A 23,544-nucleotide genomic window follows, 5' to 3' on the forward strand; every position below is an offset into this window, starting at 1 on the left:
GAACGGTAGGGGGAAGGAATTTCCTTCTTTTCATTTTTTTAAGGCACTTAAATAAATAACGAAAGAATTAAATAAAAATTAATTTATTTATAAAATTAACGATCTGGATAAAAATAATTGTTAGAACTATCCGTAAAATAAAGTATCGATATATATGACATATCCGATACATTAATGAAGATGAAGTAGTATATTTTCTCCTTTCTCCTCCCAAAATTCATTAGTATAACAGAGGCCTGCAGGCCCGGTCCTAAGTATTTTAAAAAAATCCGGGCCTGGCCTGATAATTTTTTTTTTTAAAAAAACCTTGGCCGGGCCGTAAATTTTTTTTTTTAAAATAAATCAGGGCCGGGCCAATAGGTACCTCTGCAGGTCTCTGAATATAATCATAAATTATTTTAAAACATTGTTTACCTAAATTTTAATTTATGTATTTTAAATAAACAAATCTGTTTTTGTATATATTAAATAAAGTGTAAACAAGCTTTATTTTCTTATTATACATTTTGGCTCTAATTCGGGTACAGTCATTCTCGAGGCAGCTTATCTAATAGTGCGCACAAATTTAGCGTTTCAAATGCAGCTTTTCAAAACGCAAATAAAATAATATATTTTAAATGCATTCGTTTAAATTGGACAGTATTTTTTGTTTCGTTTTAAATTTAAACGCTTCATATTAAAAAAAATAAATAAAAATTAGCGGTTCAATTTAAACAGAGGTGCGTTTACGTTTTTTTTACTTGCGTTTTTGAACGCTGCGTAAAACGTTCAATTTGTGCGCATTATAAGTTCGACGATATAAGGGTATAAGCAGCCTTCTCCCTGAGGATAAATCATATATCGTTTTGTTAGACATGAGGCAGGCACTGGAGGGGAGGGAGGTGGGCTTAATTTTTTTTGATCAGAAATTGCTTTCCATAGGGTTAGACCGGTAATCTCATATTTCGACCACTTTTCTATATTTTTATGGTGAATAAGCAGATCAGAATATGAATCAGGAAAATAAATAAAAATAAGCGATACAAATAGCTATAGGTCTACAACACCCGACTCGGTCAGTTAAAAATTTTAGTACAAGTTATTCGGCCCGGCCAGAATATTTTTGTCAGGCCTGGCACGTAAAAAACTTATGAAAAGTTAGGACCGGCTTGTTAGATTATTTGGTTTACCTATTTATAAATCAATTGGGTCTGAGATCTGAATTGTGCATTTATAATTTATTATAATTATAGATTTATTATTTTAGTGTTAGACAGCTCTTAAAATACAAAAAAATAAGCATATTTGTAATTTATTTTTTTAAATATTAACAATCAAAATATTAGCCTGAAATTTACAAAAAATATAATGTTAAATTTTAATGCCCGGGGGTGGCCTTTTAAAATTTTAGGAGAAATCCAATGACATATAATAATACCTAGACTGGCGATGCATTCATTAAAAATGTACATCAAAGAAAGCAGCTGGTGAGGCCATTTTGATTACCCATACCATTAAAAATCTTAAACGAGAGGTCAAGTTATTGCAATATCTAAGGAATTGCCTGTTAATCGAGATAAGAAGCAGGTTATCAATTTGATAGTAGTTTTTAACATGAGAATAATTACTATATGGGTTTACCAAAATGGCGGGTCCAGCTGATTTGCATTCAACGACGCTTTCAAATGCATTATCATGAATGCATCTTTAGTCTAGGTATTTAAATGTCATTGGGAAAATCATAGATTTGCGAGGCCCCGTCTCTTGTATGTATATTGTCCGGCCTAGAACCGAATTGTTTTAACTTTCCCGGACTGGTCTGTGGGCTTTACAGATCTCAAATCGCCAAAAATAAATTGGTAAACGATTAAATCAAGTCTCGTTAAATCATAATTTATGTAATAATAATTAGTGTAACATTACGGTTAATTTGTGTAAAATATTTTTTTAAGATTAAAATTCATTTCTAAGTAGGCCTATTCAAAAAAAATTCGAATTCGAATAGATAATAATAATTACGAATACATAAATTGGTGGTTATATCCGAATACGAATAATTATGTATTCGATTCGAATAAAACAAATTATTCGAATCAAACTAATTATTCGGAATATTTTATAAATTGCTTTTAATAAATCTAACATTTGTCATTTCTATTTGATGACCTTCCAATCTGACACGTGATGTGTTTATAAAAAGACTAGCACAAATTTAAAAAATCACTGAAGTGAAAATTAAAGCAATATTTAAATTTTTATTTGCTGTATTTTTTGAATCTCGCGAGAAGTTTTTTTTTTGAATCTCATAATAAATTATATATAAAAATTGCAAAAACAAAGGTATATAAAAATATAATACATCTTAGAACAAATTATTATTAGTAGTCTAATTATGTTAGAGAAGAATACTTCTGATGATATAGCTATGCTTGATGTTGAAGTTGACAAAATTTCTTCACAAAGAGAGATTATATGGGATCAATATCAAATCAATAAAAACTGCTTGCAATCAATTGCAAGAGCATTATAAAATGTAAAGGCAAAACAACACTCCCTCTTAGTAATCATTATAATAGGTTTCATTCACACCTAGGGGGTAGTGATCTGCATCGGGCCTAATTTTTCAAGCCCAGCCCGACTTGAAATTTTTTTAAAAAAGTTTTGCCGGCCCGGCCCGAACCCAAAATTTTTTTAAAAATGTTTTGCCGGCCCGAATTTATTTATATATAGAAATTAAATTTACTCAAAATAAAAGACATATGTTATATGTCGTTTAGTTTCAATAAATAAATTAAAATATTTTTATTTTACATAAAAAATTAAATAATTCCAAAATCCGATCCGACCCGGCCCAAATTTTTTTTAAAATATTAGGCCCGTCGCATGTTATAAGGAAGAAAATATAAGAAAAACTCTTTGCCTTAAAAATTGGCTTAGACCTACTATGAATTAAATTAATAATATACGTTTTTAGTTTTGTTTATAATTTAATTACATATTTTTTATCATCAGATTATTGATTACATACTTTTTATTATCAGATTATTAAAATAATTTACTCTGTAATTGTAATAAATTTGTTAATATATTTAAGTATGATATATTTTATTAAGAAAATTTATTTCAATTATTCGAATCGAATACAAATAGTAGATTTTATTATCCATACGAATACAAAACGAATAGGCCTATTTCTAAGTATACGAAAATGGGTAAATTTGTTAGATTTCGTTTCGCCCAATAATTCGGTTTTACTCTAATATTAGCGTTATCTAATAAAAAATTTTAAAAATGGCTGAAACAAGTTGATTTTTTAAATAAAAAATTCTATTTATAAAATAAATTTTTAATTAATAAATCATTTTTTTAATTATATTTTAAAGATAAAAAAAAAATTTTATGTTATCTCTTTTTTCTTTCTTTTTATTAATTTAATAATATTTTAATATATATTTTTATACAAGTAAAATTTTTTCTATCAAAAAATAATTCAATTTAAAATTGTTAAAAAAAATATTTTTTTTTAGGATATTAAAGACAGTTATTTTAAAAAATGGCCAAAAATCCAACTATAGCAATTTTCTAAACAACAACCAATTTTTTTTTTATTAAATGATAGTAAGATGCATCTTTTATATATGAGATGGAATCACGTGATAGCTTCCGATCAACCTAAGCAACAACCAATTTTTTTTATTAATTGATAGTAAGATGAATCTTTTATATATGAGATATAATCACGTGATAGCTTCCGATCAACTATATATCATCTACCCCGTAGCACACATCCATCTAGTTAGGATCAGAAAATATGGATTCGAACCCAGAATTACAACCATATATGGCGTCGATCCAAACACAAAAAATATTTTAAAAAAATACCCATTTCAACACTGCCTTTGTGGGTAGTTGCTAATAATAAACTTTAAAAAAATGTAAAAAAAATTATCTTTTTTTTTATTTTGTTTTTTTGTGAATTTTTTAAAATATTGCGTTTAAAAAAATATAAATAGAATAAATATTAAATTTGTTATCAATATGCGTCAGAGGGGTAGGGAAACACACCCACTAAATTTAAATTTAGCGCCATTTAGCAGAAGGCAACGCTTAACGAAAAGCGCGGGAATTAGAATGGCGCCGACTACAAAATAAAATAAGACAAGATGGTTTGTGAAGCGTTTAAACCAGGGGTTGAATTACTAGTGAGAATATTGTATCAAATAACGAGTTTAGTTTTTTTGTTTTAAAAAACCTGAGATAGAAGGACGAAAAAGGAATTTTATATTATTTGTTTGGATCGACACTGACACATATGGCTATAATAAATATTTTAAAAAATCGTCGGTTTCGGAAAACTTCTGTGACCTAGTCGGCAAGTGCGTGGATTGTCAATCCGACAGTTCTGGGTTAGAATCCAGCTAGGACCCTAATTTTTTTTTCAGAAGTCAACCCGGTGGTACAGTTCTTGGGGAGATGAAATATAGCAGATCGAAGGCGATCGCGTGATAAAGAAAGAAAAGAAAGAAAGAGAAAGAAAGAAAGAAAGAAAGAAAGAAAGAAAGAAAGAAAGAAAGAAAGAAAGAAAGAAAGAAAGAAAGAAAGAAAGAAAGAAAGAAAGAAAGAAAGAAAGAAAGAAAGAAAGAAAGAAAGAAAGAAAGAAAGAAAGAGGAAAGGAAAGGAAAGGAAAGAAATAAAGACCAATAATATATAAAAAAAAAATTTTTTATTGCATTTTAAAAATAGTTGGTTGTTGTTTATCAAATAAAGTTGAAAAATTGCTATATGTTGATTTGGCAGTAAATAACATTAACCATCGAGTCACTTTCTTTTTGTATTAAAAAATATCTAATTTTAAAAAATACCCATTTTATATTTAAGTTTTTATAAAAGTTCTGAATTTTAACTTTTGCGTTTTATACCTCTAGTTAAATTAATCATAAAATAAATAATAACACCTTCGGTTAAATAATTTACGCGAAAAATGTTTAAAAAGTTCTGAAGCCCCTTGACCCTTCATGGCTTTCTCCGTCAAGAGGGTTTCGCTGGACCACCCGTTACGCCTCAGACAAATATAATTTTTACAATGTATTATAAATATGTTAACCAATTATTGATCAATATAAGTACATGGCATTTTTATTTTTTAAAAAAATCAATATTTTATTTTTAGGATATTATGTATATAAATATATTTTAAGAAGGGATTTTTTTTTTACAGAAATAATTTTGAAGGGTAATTTTTAATTTACAAATATGTTCGACTTAGGTTCCCTTTCCAGCCCCCTCCCAACCTGCCCCTTTCCCCAAATCAATCGATTTTTTATAATGAGGAAAAACATATTATAGCCCCAATATTTTGTTATGTGAATTCGTGACTAGTTCTCATTACCAACCTAGCTTATAAATAATGTGACCATTCGCACCTCTACAAAATGGCCATAGAATTTAAGAGTCGAAATTAAAATTCTGTTATTTTCATAAACCTTTAGAAATTAATTAATGTTTCTCTAATTTTACGTGGCAAAAGTTTTTATTCAAAAAAATGATTGCCATCATTTTTTTTTGGTGAAACCTCTAAAATTTTTAATTCTTGAATAATTTAACCTTCAGATTAAGTGGTATAAAATATAGGGTAGAGCCAGGGCTTACGGGGTAATATGACACGGGGAATATAGTGGCCTTTTCATAAAAAATTGAGACCTAAAAAGCAGGGTTCTTAGGGTTTAAAATTTGAAATTGTTTTGTTGGATATCTTGCGCTTATGAATTAATCATTGAAATCAAACTCTGCAAATTTAATTATTTTTAAGCCCGAGCCCTAGCCCGGCCTAAATTATTATTAAATTTTTAGGTCCCGAAAGCTGACTTGTGGCTCTAACCCTAACTAGGGAGCTCGCGCAATTGGGTGCTGCAGTGAGTAAAAAAAATATATTCTATTGATAGTAAGCGACATGTTTTTAATTTTATATAATTTGATGTGCTCAATTGTAATCTTCAAAAAAGAAGTTTTATAAACACTATGAATAAACAAATTAAATTTAAAAGCAAAGGAAAGCCTAAACTATTCTGTAATTTTTCTTTTCTTTTATTTTTGTGTTTATATTTATTTCTTTCTATATTTTTTTTTCTTTCTTTCTTATTTTTTTTCTTATATTTTGTTTTTTTTTATACAATTTTTGTAAAATTGCAAATCTCATACTTCAAATTTTCGTAAGTTTTTTTTTTCTTCGAAAACATAAACCCCCTAAAGCTCATTGAATATAAAATTTAATAATAATTAATAATAAAACATCTGATTTCTAATGCGCATTAAAAAAAAAATAATTAAATTTCTAAAAATATAAATTAATTAGTTAATTGATAATGTAAATCTCGTAGTGTGATCTAGCAGTAACTTTTTAAATACAATTTAAAAAAATTTTTTGAATGACAAAGATTTTTGTAACCACTTCTGGATTTAAAGGAATATCTTACTAGCATAATTTAAAAACAATTCTATAAAAGAAAAATTGATATGATAAAGGTAACAAAAATGAAATGATTATAAAGGCCTAAATTCTTAAACAAGTTTTTCTTAAATTATCAGCTGTTCTTAACTAAAGTTATATAGCGATATAAAAAATACAAGGTAGCTAAAAAAACATATGAAATAAGCTATTTATAGCAATTTTATTTTACCTTATAATCTTATGATAATTTATGAATCCAGGGAATTGACCAAAATAATGATTTACATCTTTTTTTTTTGTTTTTTAAAATATTTTTGTTATTTTTAGAAAAAATATTTTTTTCATTTTTTTTAAAATAAAATTATCGTCTGTAATTATTGTTTATTTTTTATTTATTTAAATTTTTTTTTCTCCAAATTTATTTACCCCCACTAAGAATATAAAAAATAAATAAACCACAAATTAAACCCGTTAAATAGCGATCAATTTACCCCTATAAAATGGGCATTGCGATACGGTTACGTATTACTTCCATAAAAATTATTTCAAATCAGATGCGAAAATAATTGGCGTCCATTTTTTCATTCTTTATAAGTCGTCCTGGTGAGTTTCGAGGAAGATCACACTCTTTTTTGTATCAGCCAGCTTTCCTTAACTTTAGAATGTGAACACTTTTTTTACTACGTTGGAAAGAGCTAAAATGTCAGTTAAGGCAGTCTATATTAAGAGTGTCAGCTGTTTGATTAGAATAGAACCAAAATTTTGTATCCTCCTGAATGCTCTCTAAATGCATTTGATAAAATAACTTAAAATTCAATATTAGCAAACAAAAGGTTACTATTCTTCTGTTGGTCAATTAACTCTTATATTAAAATTAGAAAGATTTTTTTAAAATAAATCTGGAAAGAGCTAAAATGTCAGTTAAGGCAGTCTATATTAAGAGTGTCAGCTGTTTGATTAGAATAGAACCAAAATTTTGTATCCTCCTGAATGCTCTCTAAATGCATTTGATAAAATAACTTAAAATTCAATATTAGCAAACAAAAGGTTACTATTCTTCTGTTGGTCAATTAACTCTTATATTAAAATTAGAAAGATTTTTTTAAAATAAATCTGGGCCTAAAATTTTGACCCTTCTGCGGGTCAAAAATACCAAGAACCAAAACTTTTTTCATGCTTGTGTTCAAATTAGACAGGTAAAAATTTCCCAAATAAATAATCATAAAAGTCAAGGCAACCCCTCCCCCCTCCACCAAAAAAAAAAGATGAAAAACAAAAAAAAATGTCGGAGAAAAACAAATTCACAAAATATTTTTTTATTGTATGGTCTGGTCGGAAAGAAGTCGTATTTTAATTTTAACAATTTAGCTCTAATAACCTGTCTAATTTAGTATTTTAATATTTTGAGCAATATAATTTTGATGAATTATAATAGCTTGAAACAATTTTTCTTTTTATGAGTAGCAAATTAATTTTAAATTAAATTTATATTTAATTTTATGGGTCATTCATTTTCACGAATTTTAAACCAAATGGTGCCCAAATTAAACAAGTGCTTACTTGTATATTTTTTAAGTGGTTTATTTTAAAATCTAAAAATAACTTTATTTTTTTTTTTATTATTTATTTCTTTTTTTTTTGAAATAAAAAATCTAAAAATAAATTATTATTTATTAAAATAATAAAAATTACTATAAAAAAATTTGTCTAGGGAATAAAGGTCTGTCTAGTTCTTCACTTAATCTTTAATATATATTGTAATCTGTGGGTAATGGAATTTTGGGATTGTAGGGATTAAAAAAAGATTAACTAAATGGATTTAAGATTAGCTCTCAGAAAGAAAGGAAGTGAGGATGCTCGACAAGATGGAACCTTTGGGCATAAAACTGCTACAACATTTTTGGAAGGATCTAGAAGAGCCCATTTTGAGTGCCCTCAGAGAAATATCAGAATATCCCTAACCAGATTTTTCATTAGCTGAAACATGATTAGATTCAATCGAACAGCTGATTTTTTTATTACATTGGATTGTATTTTAATAAATTAAAAATGATATGGATTTGGCTGAAGTATCTCCAATATTATTTATATTTAACTCAGAAAACTGACAGATAAAATCAACCAAGAATTTTCATAAGATTTTTTGAGATTTGTTGAAAGCGAAAATTATATTTTGAGATTCAATAAGCCTCGACTTCATAAATTGAATTGAGGTCACGTCACTCTAAAATGACAGTTTTTAATTAACTTTTGGAGATACATTTTTGACTCAAATCAATGAACAATTTTGATGCATCAAAAATGGCTATCCAATTTACAAATAAAATAAACTACCTCTCTCACCTGCTGAAGTATATATTAAATTTTGATAGTAGAAAAAAATTAAATATTTACCTATATTTTATTTAAGGAATATCAATATATCGAAAGCCAATTTATTTTTAGAATTTAAAATCTTGATATCGAAAAAAATATATAAATATTTACCTAAATATTTATTTTCAAAGGATGTCAATATAATCGCGAGAGCCAATTAATTTCAGAATTTAAATCTTGGAGATCTAATCTTAGTAGATAATCCTCCAGAAAACAGTGGAAGCATTGCATATACTTAAATATATTATTTTTAAATTCCTTTAAAATTACATTATATTTTTCGCAACGATGCCAATTTGTACAAGCACAAATGAGCTATAAAGATCTAATCTCCGACACAGAACAAATTATAGAAAAATTGGCGCAATCGTAAAGAAAATTAAATTTTTACATTTATGAGAAACGTTATTTTTGAATAACTTTTTAAATAATCATTCATATAGTGTATTTAATTCTATATATTATACTGTGATTTACATAGCGGTTTAATAAATTGCATGTAATATTTTTTTTAATACAGCTATTAAACATTTTTTAATTATCATTTCTTTATGATTGGTTCTATTAAATTTTTAATGCTCAAAAAAAAAAATTCAAAAATTTCGAACAGGCCCGGTTTCGAATTTTTTTTTTTAAATAAATTTTTTATCCGGGCCGGATATTTTGAAAATATTTTTTCGAGTGATCCGAGTTTTATATTTTTAGGTCAGGCCCAGATATTAAAAAAATTTATCCTTACACCCCCCCCCCACCTCTCTCCCATTTAAAAAAATAAGATAATTTTTTTTTAAATAACGACTTCTAATACCCAAAATTATTTTTATAAATAAATATATCACAGCTACAGGTCTACAATAAGTGGACCTAAAGATCCCCGATAAAAATGTAGCGAAAAAATAAAACACATGATAGTGCTTTCCTCTATACGAAAAAATCATGGAAACGCCCTATGCGTGAAATGTTATTTGCGGGATAGTATTGTATTGTATTCGATGTTCGGATAATAAAAGATAGAAAGACGGAAAAATTTTAAAATGGGTGTAGCATGGAAAAAACGGAATTATTCAGTAGGAGGTAGGACAAAATTAAATTTGTTGAGCAACATATTTGCCTGATTAGTTTTTTTTATAGTAAGTAGATAGCTTTAAGCCTCTAAATGGTCAGAGCCAGGGGACATCAGTATTAGAGACGATGATGATACAGAGATAAACATCGTGAAATGGTCGGTTGAAATCAATAGAATGTTATAATCACTTAGGGGTGCACATGCACACAAATATATATGAAGGCATAGAAAAGGGGAAATTTAATCAAGGATATATGAGAGTGGCTTAAAGTTATATAAATCTGAAGGGTGTTATATGTAACAAGAATATGTTCCGGTTGCTACAAATTTTATAAAGCGGTGATGCTATCCATTCTTATATACAGATCAGAGACGTGGGCTCTAAAGAAAAATAAGCCAGACTTTGGCTACCGTAGATATGAGAAAGTTATACGGGTGGATAGCGGAATAGAACCATAATGATCATATTTTTAATACCCGAATGCTGGAAAGCTTGCTTGAAGGTAGAGTCCCCATAAGGACAAGGAAGTTGATAAACAAACTGAGATAGGATGAACGCGTGTTGATAAGATCAGAATCACTATGTTGGGAAAGTATGGGACAAATAACTTACATTGAAGGCAATAGGAAAAAAAGGGGGAAGGACAAAAAATGAAATGGAAGCACATTATAAATAAATAAAAAATACTATAATATTTATGAATGATTGTTATGAATCGACATTATAAATGGAGGGAAAAAAACGAAATAAATGAGCTAACCACTTAAATGACGAAAATAGCTAATGGATAAAATATTTTAAAAAAAGCAATAAATCTTCATAAAAAGATGGCTGATAAATTCTATTATTTATATAACTAAATAACAAAGGCGGAAGGATGACTTATTTATGCGCAATTAGTTTTTCCGTTACGCAAAAAGGAACATTGTCATCATTTTTTTTTCTTTTAAAAAATCATTCCTAAAAGAAAAATCTTTATAACTAATTAATATGATTTAATACGAATTAGGACATTAACCAGAGATTCATTTTCAATTTCTAAATCAATTATATTTGCCAGATGAAATGATAAAAACTATTTTTTAAAAAAAAATTAATATTTTGATTTAGTATTATAGAATGACGATTAGTATTATAATGGTATATGTCGCTTAGCCTAAATTTTTTTAAAAATAAAAATTAGCTGAATTGAATTTTAAAAAATTTATTTTTGGACTTTTAAATTTATTTTTGGACATTTTTATAATAAATTTTAGAAAAAATACTCAAAAATATATAATATTTTGCAGTGGCATTGAGCATGTCTAAAAAATAATAATTTTTTTGATTTTTTTAAAAAAATATATTTATGTTTTTGTTGTGTTGCAAAAAAAAAAATAGGGGTTATTTTAGGCCTTTAATCTACTTTTAAATTAAATGATTTTAATTGATATCGACGAAAATTATTAATTAGTGTTTATTAGAAATGATACTAATTCTAACTGATAAGTATGAATAAATAATATGTAACACATAGTAAAATCTTCATATGCGACCATCTTGTTGTTATAGTGGTCCTATAACTTCGGTCCACCTGATAATGGGTATATTAAGATCACCTAGTGTTGTTAAACGGCTCGTTTTGAGCCGATTTTTAAAAACGGCCAACTCAATATTTTAGCCAGAAAAATATTGCCTGAGCCTCGTGATTTGGCTAGACTTTTGTGCCCTCTATGAAAAAAATCTTCGGACTTGAGTAATATTTTTTTAAATGAAATATTGAGTCAGCCGTTTTTAAAAATCGGCTCAAAACGAGCCTTTTAACAACACTAATCACAGCTATGATTAATTTCTATATTGACCACCTCTCTTTTTTGAATAGTGACTAAAAAGATTTTATAATTTTTAAAATGATCTTCTATACAACGTGAATCATTTTATAAAATATTCAAAAAAAAAAACAAATAAACAAATAAACAACCCAAAAACTCATTTTAAGTTGGTTCCACCAGATGATTTATGCCTTTTACAGCAAGTCATATAAAAATATTCTCTAAACAATTGGAGATATAGTTATACTTTAAAATGGGGAAATTCCTAGACAATTTATCGATAGCTAGCTGCCCTCAGACCAAGTATTGATTCAATTATTATTTATCAATGGTTTGGCTACGATTAACAAGTCCTGAATTTATCATTGACTTAGGGGGTTAAATTGATGTATGATGTCCTTACCGAGCTTGGCTTATTTTTCGCGAAAATCATAATGCAAAAATATTGCTGTGTACTAAGAAACCCAGCATTCAGAGCGCAGATTCGTGGCCGGCCGTGAGGCACTGTCTATGAATTCAGGGTGATAGAATAGAAGTTATTATCAAGAGATAAAAGTTTCACACCTTTAGGTAATCATGGTAACCAATGTTTCGAATTTATATATTGTGGTAGGTTGAATATTTAAGGATGTTTCTCGATTCAAAAACTAACGTTTTATCAGTGACATATATGACGATGCATTCATTAAAAGTGTAAATCAATGAAAACAGCTGGGGACACTATTTTGATTACTTAGATCATTATTAAATTTTAAACGAGAGGCCAATTTATTTGCTATGTCTGACGCAAACTTTATTAAAGAATTGGCTGATCATCGAGATGATAAGGAAGCAAGTTATCAATTCAATAGTAGGCCTTTTACATGAGAATAATTTACTATATCGGTTTACCAAAATGGCGGGGAGGTCCAGCTGATTTACATTCAACGACGCTTTGAAATGCATTATAAGAATAAATATACTATTTTTGAAAAAGAATTAAAACTAGTAAGATAGAAATACATATCTGGTGTTGTTAAACGGTCAGTTTCAGGTCGATTTTTGTAAAACGACCAATTTTAGATTTCATAGCCCAAAATAATATTATGCAAGCTTCGAGATTTGGCAATCAGAGGTCCAGACCTTTCGGCCACAAATGAGCGAAATCTCCGGCCTTACGTATATATCAGAGACCTGAGGATATACCATTTGCATGGCCCGGCCCGGGTTTTTTCAGGCATATTTTTGAATTTTATAACTAAAACGACTCGACCCTTGTATCAGGGCAGGGCTTGAGGCCGGGCCTGCAGGTCTCTTATATATATTATTTTGGCTACAATCCTCATGAGGCCCTTTTTTTAAAAAATCGACCAAAGGGTGTGTGTGTAACAACACTATACAAATATATTTTTGACTTTTCTACAAGCCCGTGCAAAATGGAGGAGCGGATTCTGCCAAATTGTTAGGGCCAGAGCTCTGGGCCTATAGTAAAAATGAATTATACTATAAAAAATAGCGTAAATTCTATCATTAGTATGAATACGAATAGTTAATTATCATACCGGTTTAATCGAATTTACAATTATTTTATCATATCCGACTCTTATTCGGTTTCGAGTAGGCCCTACCAGACTCAGAGTTGTAATAAAAAAAATTTATTTTTCATCTATCCTCGACATTTTAGATAAATATTTTTTTGGTTTTAATTATAACGGGTACCGGACATGAATAAAACTATTTTACCTGGTGGTTCAGGTGGGGTTTTCAAAAATATTCGTGACCGACCCGGACCGATCTCAAATTTATACCCTTACAAATAAAAGATGACAAATGAGACCTTTCCAAAGGTGATTTACTTGATTCTCCTAACCCCCCGCACCGTCAAAATTTTTAAATCCCCCTTGCAGTTCATATAGACGTATAGCTTAGGTGATGCGAAAATCACTCCATTAGAGCCGCTTTTTAAGAAAAGGCTAACTACTTTATCCATAAAAATATTGACCAAGAACTCGAGATTTCACGAATAGATTTTCCGAATCTATGTATCATTGAGAAAAATCTTCAAACCTTGCGTAATATTTTTATGGCCTTTATAAAAAAAATCAGCTCAAATTGAGCGAAATTGCATCAAGTAAGCATATTCTATACATTTTTTTTACAAGTTTGTTAAATTTTTTAAATTTGCTTTAAACTTTATAATGCTATTTTAAGTGAATTAGGAAAAAAAAATTCATTCTACAATAATTGGAAAGATTATGATGTAAAGTAATTTGATAATAAGAATAACATAATATACCATTATCCTTCACCTTTCCTTTCCTTTTCAAATCTATTTTTTCATTTTCTTAAAAGTGTTTTTTACGGATTTTTTAAAAAAAAATTAATACAAAATCAGGAAATATTACTAATATATTAAATAATTATAATTAGAAAACCTTTCAATTTCTTGCAAAAAAAAAATTTTTTTTTTTGCAAACTTATAAAATAAGATATAGTGTTATCAATTTTTTCACGTAAATTTTAAATAATAATGAAAAAAAATACAATTATAGAAATGGTATTTATAAAATGAAGGTATAGTTTAAGTTTAATAGTTTAAAATAAAAAAATGAAAGACTAGCAGTTTATAATTTAATGATTAAGTTTAGTTTGGGCATATATACAAATCGATATTAATATATCTCTTTTTATTTGTTAATTGGGTTAGTTATTTCCATATCTTTGTCAAATTTGAACCATTAAACCACTTAATCTTTACCTTAAAAAAAATACTAAATTTGGATGAAGGTCTGATAAAGAATTAGGGTTAACTACTCATTATGATATGGATAGAAGTTAGATATTTTAAATTGCTTAATCTGACGGGTATAGTCTTAAACTATATAAAGGTGTGACGTAGAATATACGTAGGATTATGATTCAAACTCACTCAAGGAATTCGTCGTTAATAAAAAAAAGTTGGTTTATTTTAAATCTTTATTTGGGAATTCATAATCATATTATATCTGTCTGATTTGACAGGAGGTTCGTGGGGCTTCACTCCCAGACCCCATTTTGGGCTAGGCCGGGTTACCTTGGTTTATATATAGTCATATCATAACATATTTTTACAAGTTAGGAAGTTTATTTTAATAAAAAAAATAAACCTAGAACAAGTATGAAATCTATTTTTATTAATTTATATAAAATATAATAAATTACTTGTATATACGTCATTATAAAAGCATGCTAATAATTTATTCCAAACAATATAATAAATTTATTTATAAAAAGTAAGTAGACATATAGTTGATATTGCTCTATTATATAGAATTGGTTATAAAACACTAGGTAAGATTCCACTTTTACAGACATATTTAACAATTAACAGTTAATAATTAACAAATTTTACTAATCAATGCTCTTGATAATAAATGTAGCAACAATTTGCATTCAATTTTATAACGCCATCTATTTATTTTAAACAAAAATTGATATTAAAAATTAATCTTCATATCATATTATTCATCCCACAATGACTTTAAAAGATATTTTATGATGTCTTTATCAATATTTTATAGTTTTCTGTAAAATATATAATTCGCTATATTGGTATAAATTAGTTGATTGTCATACGATAATTGATTAAATTAGATATTAAAGTAAATCTAAGACATATAATATTCCACTGTTTGTATTGTGCTTTAATTTTTTTATTTAATTTATTATTTAAATTTATTAATAGTTTTATAATTATATTTTACTTTTATTAAGATAAATAAATTAAAATTACTCACTTTATAAAAAATTATATTTGATATATTATTATATTACATAGCAATTTTATGTTTATTATTAATTATTATACTATTTTGTCTTAAGACTTATCTTTGGCTTATATTCCATTTCTTAAAAAACATTTTTGGTTCACTTTTTATATATAAATGCTTTTTTCCCAAAAATGTATAAATTATGATAAATAGTTTTAGTTTAAAAACAATATCAACTTTTTCATTCTTTCTTTCAAATTATTGTTTAAATATATAGGCTTGTTAATCGATCCTTTTAAAAAGTGAAAAAAATAAGATCGAAATCCAGGATCGACCTTTTTTAAAAGGATCGCCATCACGATTCTTTCCTTTAAATTTCTGATTGATGCAAAATTAACTAATACAAAAATTAATTAAATAAGGTATGAATTGATTTTAATTGAATAATATAAGTATAAGTATAACAATTAGAATATATTTATTTATAATTAAAATTAGCCTTTAAGAATAAATTTTTTTATAAATTATCATCATAACAACCACGTTTTCATTAAGTATGTTTAGCTTTACTAAACAAGCGCTCCACAGGAACGCTTGATAGCAAGGGTGTGTTATATTCAATAAAAAAATTTTTTTAAATTAACATAATTATTAAAAATATTCACTGAATCATCATTAGAATAAAAAATAATAATTAATGAAAAGAGCATTTTGTAAAGAATTTTTTCCAAAAAGGTAATCGATACGCATTTTTGTAGGATCTGCATGTGATTGACCCTGTATATTTTTTAAATGGGCAATTAACCTTTCTTTTAGCAACAAATTTTGTGGCAGATAAATAAAAGGCCAATTGTGCTTAAACTTTGGGTGAATTATTGATGCCAATATATTACTGTCATCATATAGTGAAGGAAATCTATAATAATAAATGATAATTAATTTATTTATTAAATAAGTGTTCATTCATATAAATCAGGTATCTACAAAAGTTAGCCATTTAAAATTTTACAAGGCCTGAAAAATTGTAATATTGATTAATGCAGATATCTGATATCTATTAATATAAAAAAATTGCATAAAAATTTATTACCTTTTATCAATACCACTAAGCACACACTCTACAAGGGGCTGACAATATCGCAGGCAGCTAAATTTCTTTAACTTATCTATAAGTATGGTTAGAACCGGGGTTAGATATCCCTGCTCCATATTATAATCCCGTTTCAAGATCTTTAATGAGGTAGCGAAGGGTTCCATAATCTTTAATATTTAAATTTTAGTTATTATAAAAATATAATTGTATTAATAAAGCATATTCTTTGACAAAGTAACATTCTTCTTGTCTAAATATTGTGAACCCAATTTGATCACAAATGATGCTTTGGAAGGCTGATAGGATTATTTGAGTCATCAACAGATATAACATGTCATCCAAATTTTTTAATTCCATATCCTCACTATCTTCTTCATTTTCTCCAAATACTATAGAAAAAATAAAAAAAAATTTTAAATAATTTTTTTTATTAAATATAAATATTACTTGAATGCCTTTACAAAGTTGGTTCCATTATCGTTCACCATCTTCACCACCTTATTATGAATATAATAAGTCTTGTGGATATCCATAATTTCTTTAGCCAAAACATCATATGATTGCTTTCTAATTATACGCCTCAGTGCTAAAGCTGCTGATCTTCTCTTGAGGGTTAATGGGTCCATCCAATGGACAGTAACACTAATAAAAGCCCTAAAATAAAATAATATAAAATTTATATAAATATAATATACCTTCGATGACCACTCTAACAATCAGCAGTGGTGCATACATAGTGTTGTTAATTGGTTGATTGTGTAAAACCCAGACCCGGGGTTTGGGTCTAAAAATCGACGGTCTAGACCCGGTTCAGACTCGGGGTTCAGACTCGGGGTTTAGACCCGGGGTCTGATCGTGTTGTGTTGTGACGATTTAATAAACATGTTTTAAAATATTTTTTTATTGTAATACACTGATAGAGGGCGAGGCGGAGGTCTTGGGGGGAGGGGGGGGGGGTCAGGAATATTTTTATCAACACTAAATATCGATATGATGGGTATCAAATAAAATCTAATTTAAATATCTTTAGATTAAAAATATTCATTTTTTGTCATGATGGGTATGACTTAGTCTGGGAGGTATGGAGGCGGGGGGTGTAAAAAATAATATATTTTGATATGGGTATCAAGTTAAAGGTAATTAAAATATTTTTTTATTAGTCCCTTTTTAAGGTAATTATTTTATTTAGTCATTAATGGTTAATAACTATTAAAATATTTTAAAAATATTAAATGTAATTGTCCAAGATACATATATAAAATTAAAATAAAAAAAATAAATATACGTGTTTAAAAAATAGCGATGAAATTAAACAAATCCGGCAAGAAAGTTCGTACTTAATTATGAACTATGATGGGGCATAACGATACTATTAAATCTAGATATACTGACATATTTAAAGAAGGTTTCATGACCGGTCTGTTGTTTTGAATCCTCTTTTTTTAATACCGGAAATTATTTTAAAACTCAAAAAATAGAAGATTTATTATATAAATTTAAAAAAAAGAAGGAAAAAAAATTCTAATATCATATTATAATTTTTTTTCTTTAGTAATATGATTTAAAGAAAAAATTTAAATTATTTACTAGATTAGCTTGAAAATATATTTTATTTTCAAATAAAATATTTTTTTATGAGATGGGATGTTTTTTTATTGATTCAATCGTCATCCTCATGAGTTTTAAGGTTGAGTCAATTTTTAATATATTATATTACATTTTTTTGAAAAAAATTTTAAATATAAAAAAAATAAACAAAAATGCATACACGTGTAATATAAATTATATTTAATTTTTTGTATGGTAATCTTAATTATTAAATATAAAAATATATAAAATTTTAATTTTATATAGTAAAAAAACTAAAAAATAATAATTAATAAACAATTTCAAAAATATTAAAAATGCATCATGAGTCTTGGCCATTTCACCTAGTTCCGATCATGATGATAATTTGAAATTGAGGCTCAGGGACAATAAAAGTAAAAGCAGCGGCGTTCTTGCTACTCTACACTAATTATAAATTTACATTTCTTTTTATTATTTATACATGCATGAATGACGTTTAATTTTTATTTTTTGTTTATATTTAATTACAATTTTTTTTATCCAATCATGGGTTACTTTATTATTTAAATATTTACTGATATTTTTATTTTACCCGAAGACATTATGATCAAACGAAAGTTGCCAAATTTAAAAAATTATTTAAATGGTAAGAAAATGAGATTAAAAGCTTTATTAATTTAGAATGTATAAGATAAGTATAAGATTAGAAAATGTGATTTATTTTTTACTTTACATTCATCCGAGCCCCAGGTGTAATTCTTAAGTGGGTCTGGACTCCGGGTCGGAACTCCGAGTATTAACCCCGGGTCTAGACCTCTGGTCTGAACCCCGGGTCTTAACCCTGGGTCTGGACCTTAGGTCTGAATCCCGGGTCGGCCTGAGCACATAAAAGGGTTATAAATTTTACGACCAAGCAAATTAACAACACTATGCATTAGGAGACTTCAGACAAATCTCTTATAAGATTTGTTGTCATATCTGTAAAGGCGGTAGGGATTTTGTTGCCCAGAGTTTGACGACAAATAACTTTTGTCGTTGGAGAAAATGTTTTAATCATTTTCTGGAATGAAGGATCATCAACCAGTGAAAGTGGTTGAAAGGTATCAAAAATAAACTACATTATAACTTTATCTGCTGTTTTTTGCACGTAAATTATGAAATAGTAAAAGATTCTCATTCTTAGCTATATCTGCTGTCACTTCAATAGTAGTACTAGTAGATGTATCATCTTCTAAATCTAAAATGGAGGACATTATTAAAACCTAGAATTTATTTATATTATAATTAAATTAAATAAATAAAACTTGTAGTTATAGGCTTTAAATCCCTTCCAAAAATTGGAGAAATGAAATTGTTGAAATATGGTGGTTGATAAAATATGATGTATAGATATTTATTTAAAAATTATATTTTAATTTAATTTTCAAAATTTGGATTTTATTTATTGCTTTTTGAGTAAAAAATAAATTTTTAAAAGGATCGGGATCGAATATTTAAAAAATTTTGATCACGATCCTCAATTTGAGATCAGAATTCCGAATCCAAGAAAATTGACAAATTTAGGATCGAATCCAGGATCGGCGATCTTTTGATTCGATCCTTTACTCTGGCTATATGCATACATTTTGGGGGGTCAGAGTATGGGGGGGATAACGGGGGATATTTTTTATTAGCTTAAAATGATATTCACAAAATGTGATAAATTTCTAAGGGGAGGGGGAATTTCCCCTTGTTCCCCCTCTGGCTACGCCTATGAAGATACACCTGTGATGTTCCAAATTAAATTGCCTAAAAGTCAAGGTGCAGAGTTTAAACTATCTGGCCCATAGCCCATCTGAAGATAAATTAGCATGATCCAGTGTGTTAGGTATTCGGCATCTAAAGGCCAAATTTTGATGCTTACATATTATTATTTTATATCGTAATCGGGTCAGTTTGAAATATCAACCCAACCAGGCTTTTTAATAATTAGTTCGCACTGCTGCCTCGAATGTCATAAGCATATGCATTGGTTGTATTAAAAAATTGGGTTAACATTCTTGTCATGTATACATCAACTTATTATAATTGATAGAGCTGTCATTATCATTTATTATAACGGCTAAAAATTGAATAAAATTTTAAAAATATTTTTAGCGCTATTTATCATTAACACATAATTTAAGTTAAAAACCTAATATAATAGGCAAAATTTATCATGGATGTCCAAATAATGGAAAAGGCTTATGACATGATTAAGCAAAATGTTTTATATAGGAAAACACCAATGATACCTTTGGACAAAACAATAGATTTGCCAATATATGTTGGTTTATACTTAAAGCTTGAAAATATGCAATATACAGGTAATGCATAAAAAGTTTTTAAATATATGGATTTAAAAGGTTCTTTTAAAATAAGGGGTGCTATAAATCAAATTGCAAATATGGATAAAGATAATTTTAAAAAAAAGCTTGTAACTATATCTACAGGAAACTATGGAAAAGCATTGGCGACTATATCAAAAGAGCTTAAATTAGACTCACTAATAATTATGCCAAACAATGCTTCTGATGAAAGTGTTCAAATAATAAAAGTAAAACCTAAAAATGTTATTAAATAAAGATAATCGTAGGAATTACGATCTAATGTTGAATTAGTTGATAAAAATTTATTACAAAAAACACTTGATGATCATGTAAAGAATGATAACATGTTTTTTTTTGCATCCATATGATGATTATATTCTAATAGCTGGATATGCAAGGTTTTTTTTTTAATAATGTGTTTAATTTTTTTAAAATCTAGTTGTGGATATGAAATATTTCAACAATGTCCTGACATTGATATTGTTATTGCTTCTTGTGGTGGAGGGCAGTTTTTAGCTGGCATATCATCTGCAATAAAACATAAGAAACCAAACTGTAAAATATATGGTGTTGAACCATATGGAGGTAAGATAATTATTCTAGTCATATTATTTCATAATTTTACATATTCTTAAATTTTTACCAAAAATCAGAACTATTTTTAAACAAACAAATGAAATAATTTAATATTACTTCTTCTTATATGATATCATCCTTAACATTAAAAATCAAGACTATTAAATGAACAAATGAAATAATTTAATATTACCTATTTTTTTATACAAACTGGATTGGAAAATATTATTAAAATTGTCTTAGTGATTGAAACAAATTTACTGAAATTGATCAGACTAAATCTTTGTCCTAGAGTTCTCTGGTGCAAATTTGTGAATATAAAAGAAAGAATATTGTCAAAGATATAAAGTCATTTAAGCCTTTTGCCCCTTACTTTTTCCTGTACACAAAACGGCTCCAGAAATTCTCTATAAATTTATATATCATTCCTAGCCAAAGCAGTAATAACGTTCATTGTTGGAATAAATTGTCAATAGGGCTATGCTGATATTAAATATCAGATCGGATTGGCATTGATATTTAGTGTTTTCTAAAGAATATCAGAATGGGCCAATACCTGTAAAAAACTGATGTAATCCGATCTTTTTATTTTTCTGATTTTATGTAATGTATATTTATTTTACATTATTATAATATTATTATAAACAATCCGAATCCATAACACCCTAAAAATTTTATTTCTTTTTTAAAAATAGATTTATAGTATTTTAAAAGTTTTTTTTGTAAAAATAGAAAGGAACACACAAACTTTTTATTTATTTTAAATCTTTTTAAATAATAATGCCAATTTTATTATTATACTATAAATAAAAGAATTTTTTTAAATATGGTATCTGAATTATGGATATATTTTACAAAAGCCAATGATAATTTTGTAAAATGCGATATCTGCTGAATCATCTGAGTCTATCTTCAATATGGCAGGGGATATAGATAGTCCATTGTGTGGAAGCTTATTGCCAGAAAATCTAGAGGCTATTATTAAAAAAATCTAATACTTTATAAATATTACAATTTTAAAATTCATTACCAACATAAAAAATATATATTATTAAATATATAATTCTTTAATTATAGTCTTAATTGTAGAAATAAAAAAAATTAAATGAAATGCATAATTTGATTTTTTGCATAAAAATTATTGATTTGTTAATTATATTTGGTTCAAAAGGGGATATCGGATTGGTGAAAAATATGTGGATCAGCACAGCCCTAGTTCAATATTACCCTTTCAAGCATTAAATAGGTTAAATTCTAACGAGTTGGAACATCCAAAATTGGGTGAGGAGGTAAAGAAATATTTTTTCAAGTTTATTGAATTTTGATAAAGAGATTTTGAAAGTTTAAAAAAAAAATTAGGGCTGGGCTGATCCGCATATTTTTCTCTGATCCGATATTTTCCGTTAATGCTTCAACCGATCTGATATTTTTACTGATTTTTAATTACCACCATTTGAACCAAATGTAATTAATAAAGCAATATTTTTTATGCAAAAAATCGAATTATGAATAATTTAATTTTTTTATTTCTACAATTAAGATTATAATAAACAAATATATATTTAATAATATATCCATTTTATGTTGGATTTATAAAATTGTAAAATTTAATATATAAAAATAATATATTAGATTTTTTTTAATAAATATGAGTGCCTCTAGATTTTCTGGGAATAAGCTTCTACGATATGGACTATCTATATCTCCTGCCGTACTGAAGGCAGACTCAGATGATTCCGCAGATAAGGCATTTTGCAAGATTATCTTTGTCTTTTGTAAAATATTTCAATAATTCAGATACCATATTTAAAAAAATTCTTTTATTTAAAGTATAAATAAAAAAATTTATTTAAAAAGATTTAAAATAAATAACACTTTGGGTGTTCCTTTCTATTATTATAAAAAAAAAAACTTTAAAAATCCTAAATCTATTTTTAAAAAGATATAAAATTTAAAAAAATTATTTTGAAAATATTATAATGTAAAATAAATATACATAACATTAACTAAAAAAAGAAAAGTAAAATATAGGATCGGTTTTTACAGGCACCGATCCGATCCAATATTTCTAGGGCCATACTTAGTCCGAGGCCGGCTGTCTTTTTTTTTATTAATAATTTTGGGTCGGATCGGGCTTAGATCTGTAAATATGATATCATTATATTATTTTTCTAAATAAATTGATATATTTAGAGATTCTCGCAAGAAACAAAGCGCTAATATTTTTTTTACAATAAAAAAAGTTTTTTTTTTACCTATATTTTAATAAATTCGGGCTGGGCCGGGTGGACAAATGAGTTTTATTTGGGGTCGGGATTTTCGGACCAAATAAAAAAGTTGTTAGTGGTCGGGCCGGGTCGGGTTTGAAAAATTAGGCCCAGATCAATAGTTTATGTGGCAACTATTTTAGCTTTTTAAATATAAAAATTAATAGATTAAAAAAATTATGATGACAAATGATTTTCCTAGGCGCGAAATGTTTAATAAAATATCTGGACCGCAAAATATAAAAAATTTATTTTATAGAAAAATCTTTCTTTTCTTTTTTT

The 23,544-nt window shown here is 27.1% G+C and overlaps 3 protein-coding genes across 8 annotated transcripts in view; 2 read left to right on the top strand and 1 right to left on the bottom strand.

Moving 5' to 3' along the window:
* Positions 1 to 8,930, bottom strand: part of LOC135926023 (corticotropin-releasing factor receptor 1-like) — a 31,255-nt gene extending 22,325 nt beyond the window's left edge. Inside the window, exon 1 of one of the 2 annotated variants that reach the window (XM_065461673.1) lies at positions 8,915 to 8,930. The gene's annotated coding sequence lies outside the window, so the exon portion shown is untranslated. Of the gene's footprint in view, positions 1 to 6,656; positions 6,761 to 8,914 lie in introns of those variants that run through there. The other variant, XM_065461670.1, reaches the window with a different exon arrangement.
* The window catches only part of LOC135926024 (uncharacterized), a 66,314-nt gene that overhangs the window by 10,065 nt on the left and 32,705 nt on the right, over positions 1 to 23,544 (top strand). For 2 of the 5 annotated variants that reach the window (XM_065461674.1, XM_065461675.1), the window contains exon 1: positions 4,972 to 5,102. The exons of 1 other annotated variant lie outside the window; for it this stretch is intronic. In XM_065461674.1, the coding sequence (XP_065317746.1) occupies positions 5,063 to 5,102 (40 nt within the window). In that variant the 5' untranslated portion in view covers positions 4,972 to 5,062. Of the gene's footprint in view, positions 1 to 4,971; positions 5,103 to 6,343; positions 6,607 to 23,544 lie in introns of those variants that run through there. 2 more of the 5 variants (XM_065461676.1, XM_065461677.1) reach the window with 2 other exon arrangements.
* Positions 20,269 to 22,237, top strand: LOC135925847 (uncharacterized). Its single transcript, XM_065461369.1, has 5 exons — positions 20,269 to 20,416; positions 20,456 to 20,646; positions 20,686 to 20,765; positions 20,859 to 21,004; positions 22,167 to 22,237. Exons 1-5 carry the CDS (start codon positions 20,269 to 20,271, stop codon positions 22,235 to 22,237), a joined length of 636 nt encoding a protein of 211 aa, XP_065317441.1.

This window comes from Gordionus sp. m RMFG-2023, chromosome 3, assembly GCF_954871325.1.
Source record: "Gordionus sp. m RMFG-2023 chromosome 3, tfGorSpeb1-WG-v2, whole genome shotgun sequence".
Lineage (NCBI taxonomy): Eukaryota > Metazoa > Nematomorpha > Gordioida > Chordodea > Parachordodidae > Gordionus > Gordionus sp. m RMFG-2023.

What these genes read in the sequence shown, in the direction of transcription:
- LOC135925847 (XM_065461369.1), top strand. Translation starts at nt 20,269, where the DNA reads ATGGATGTCCAAATAATGGAAAAGGCTTATGACATGATTAAGCAAAAT. An exon ending in TGAAAATATGCAATATACAG is followed by an intron (nt 20,417 to 20,455) that starts GTAATGCATAAA and finishes TGGATTTAAAAG; the next exon opens with GTTCTTTTAAAATAAGGGGT. An exon ending in CATGTAAAGAATGATAACAT is followed by an intron (nt 20,766 to 20,858) that starts GTTTTTTTTTGC and finishes TTTAAAATCTAG; the next exon opens with TTGTGGATATGAAATATTTC.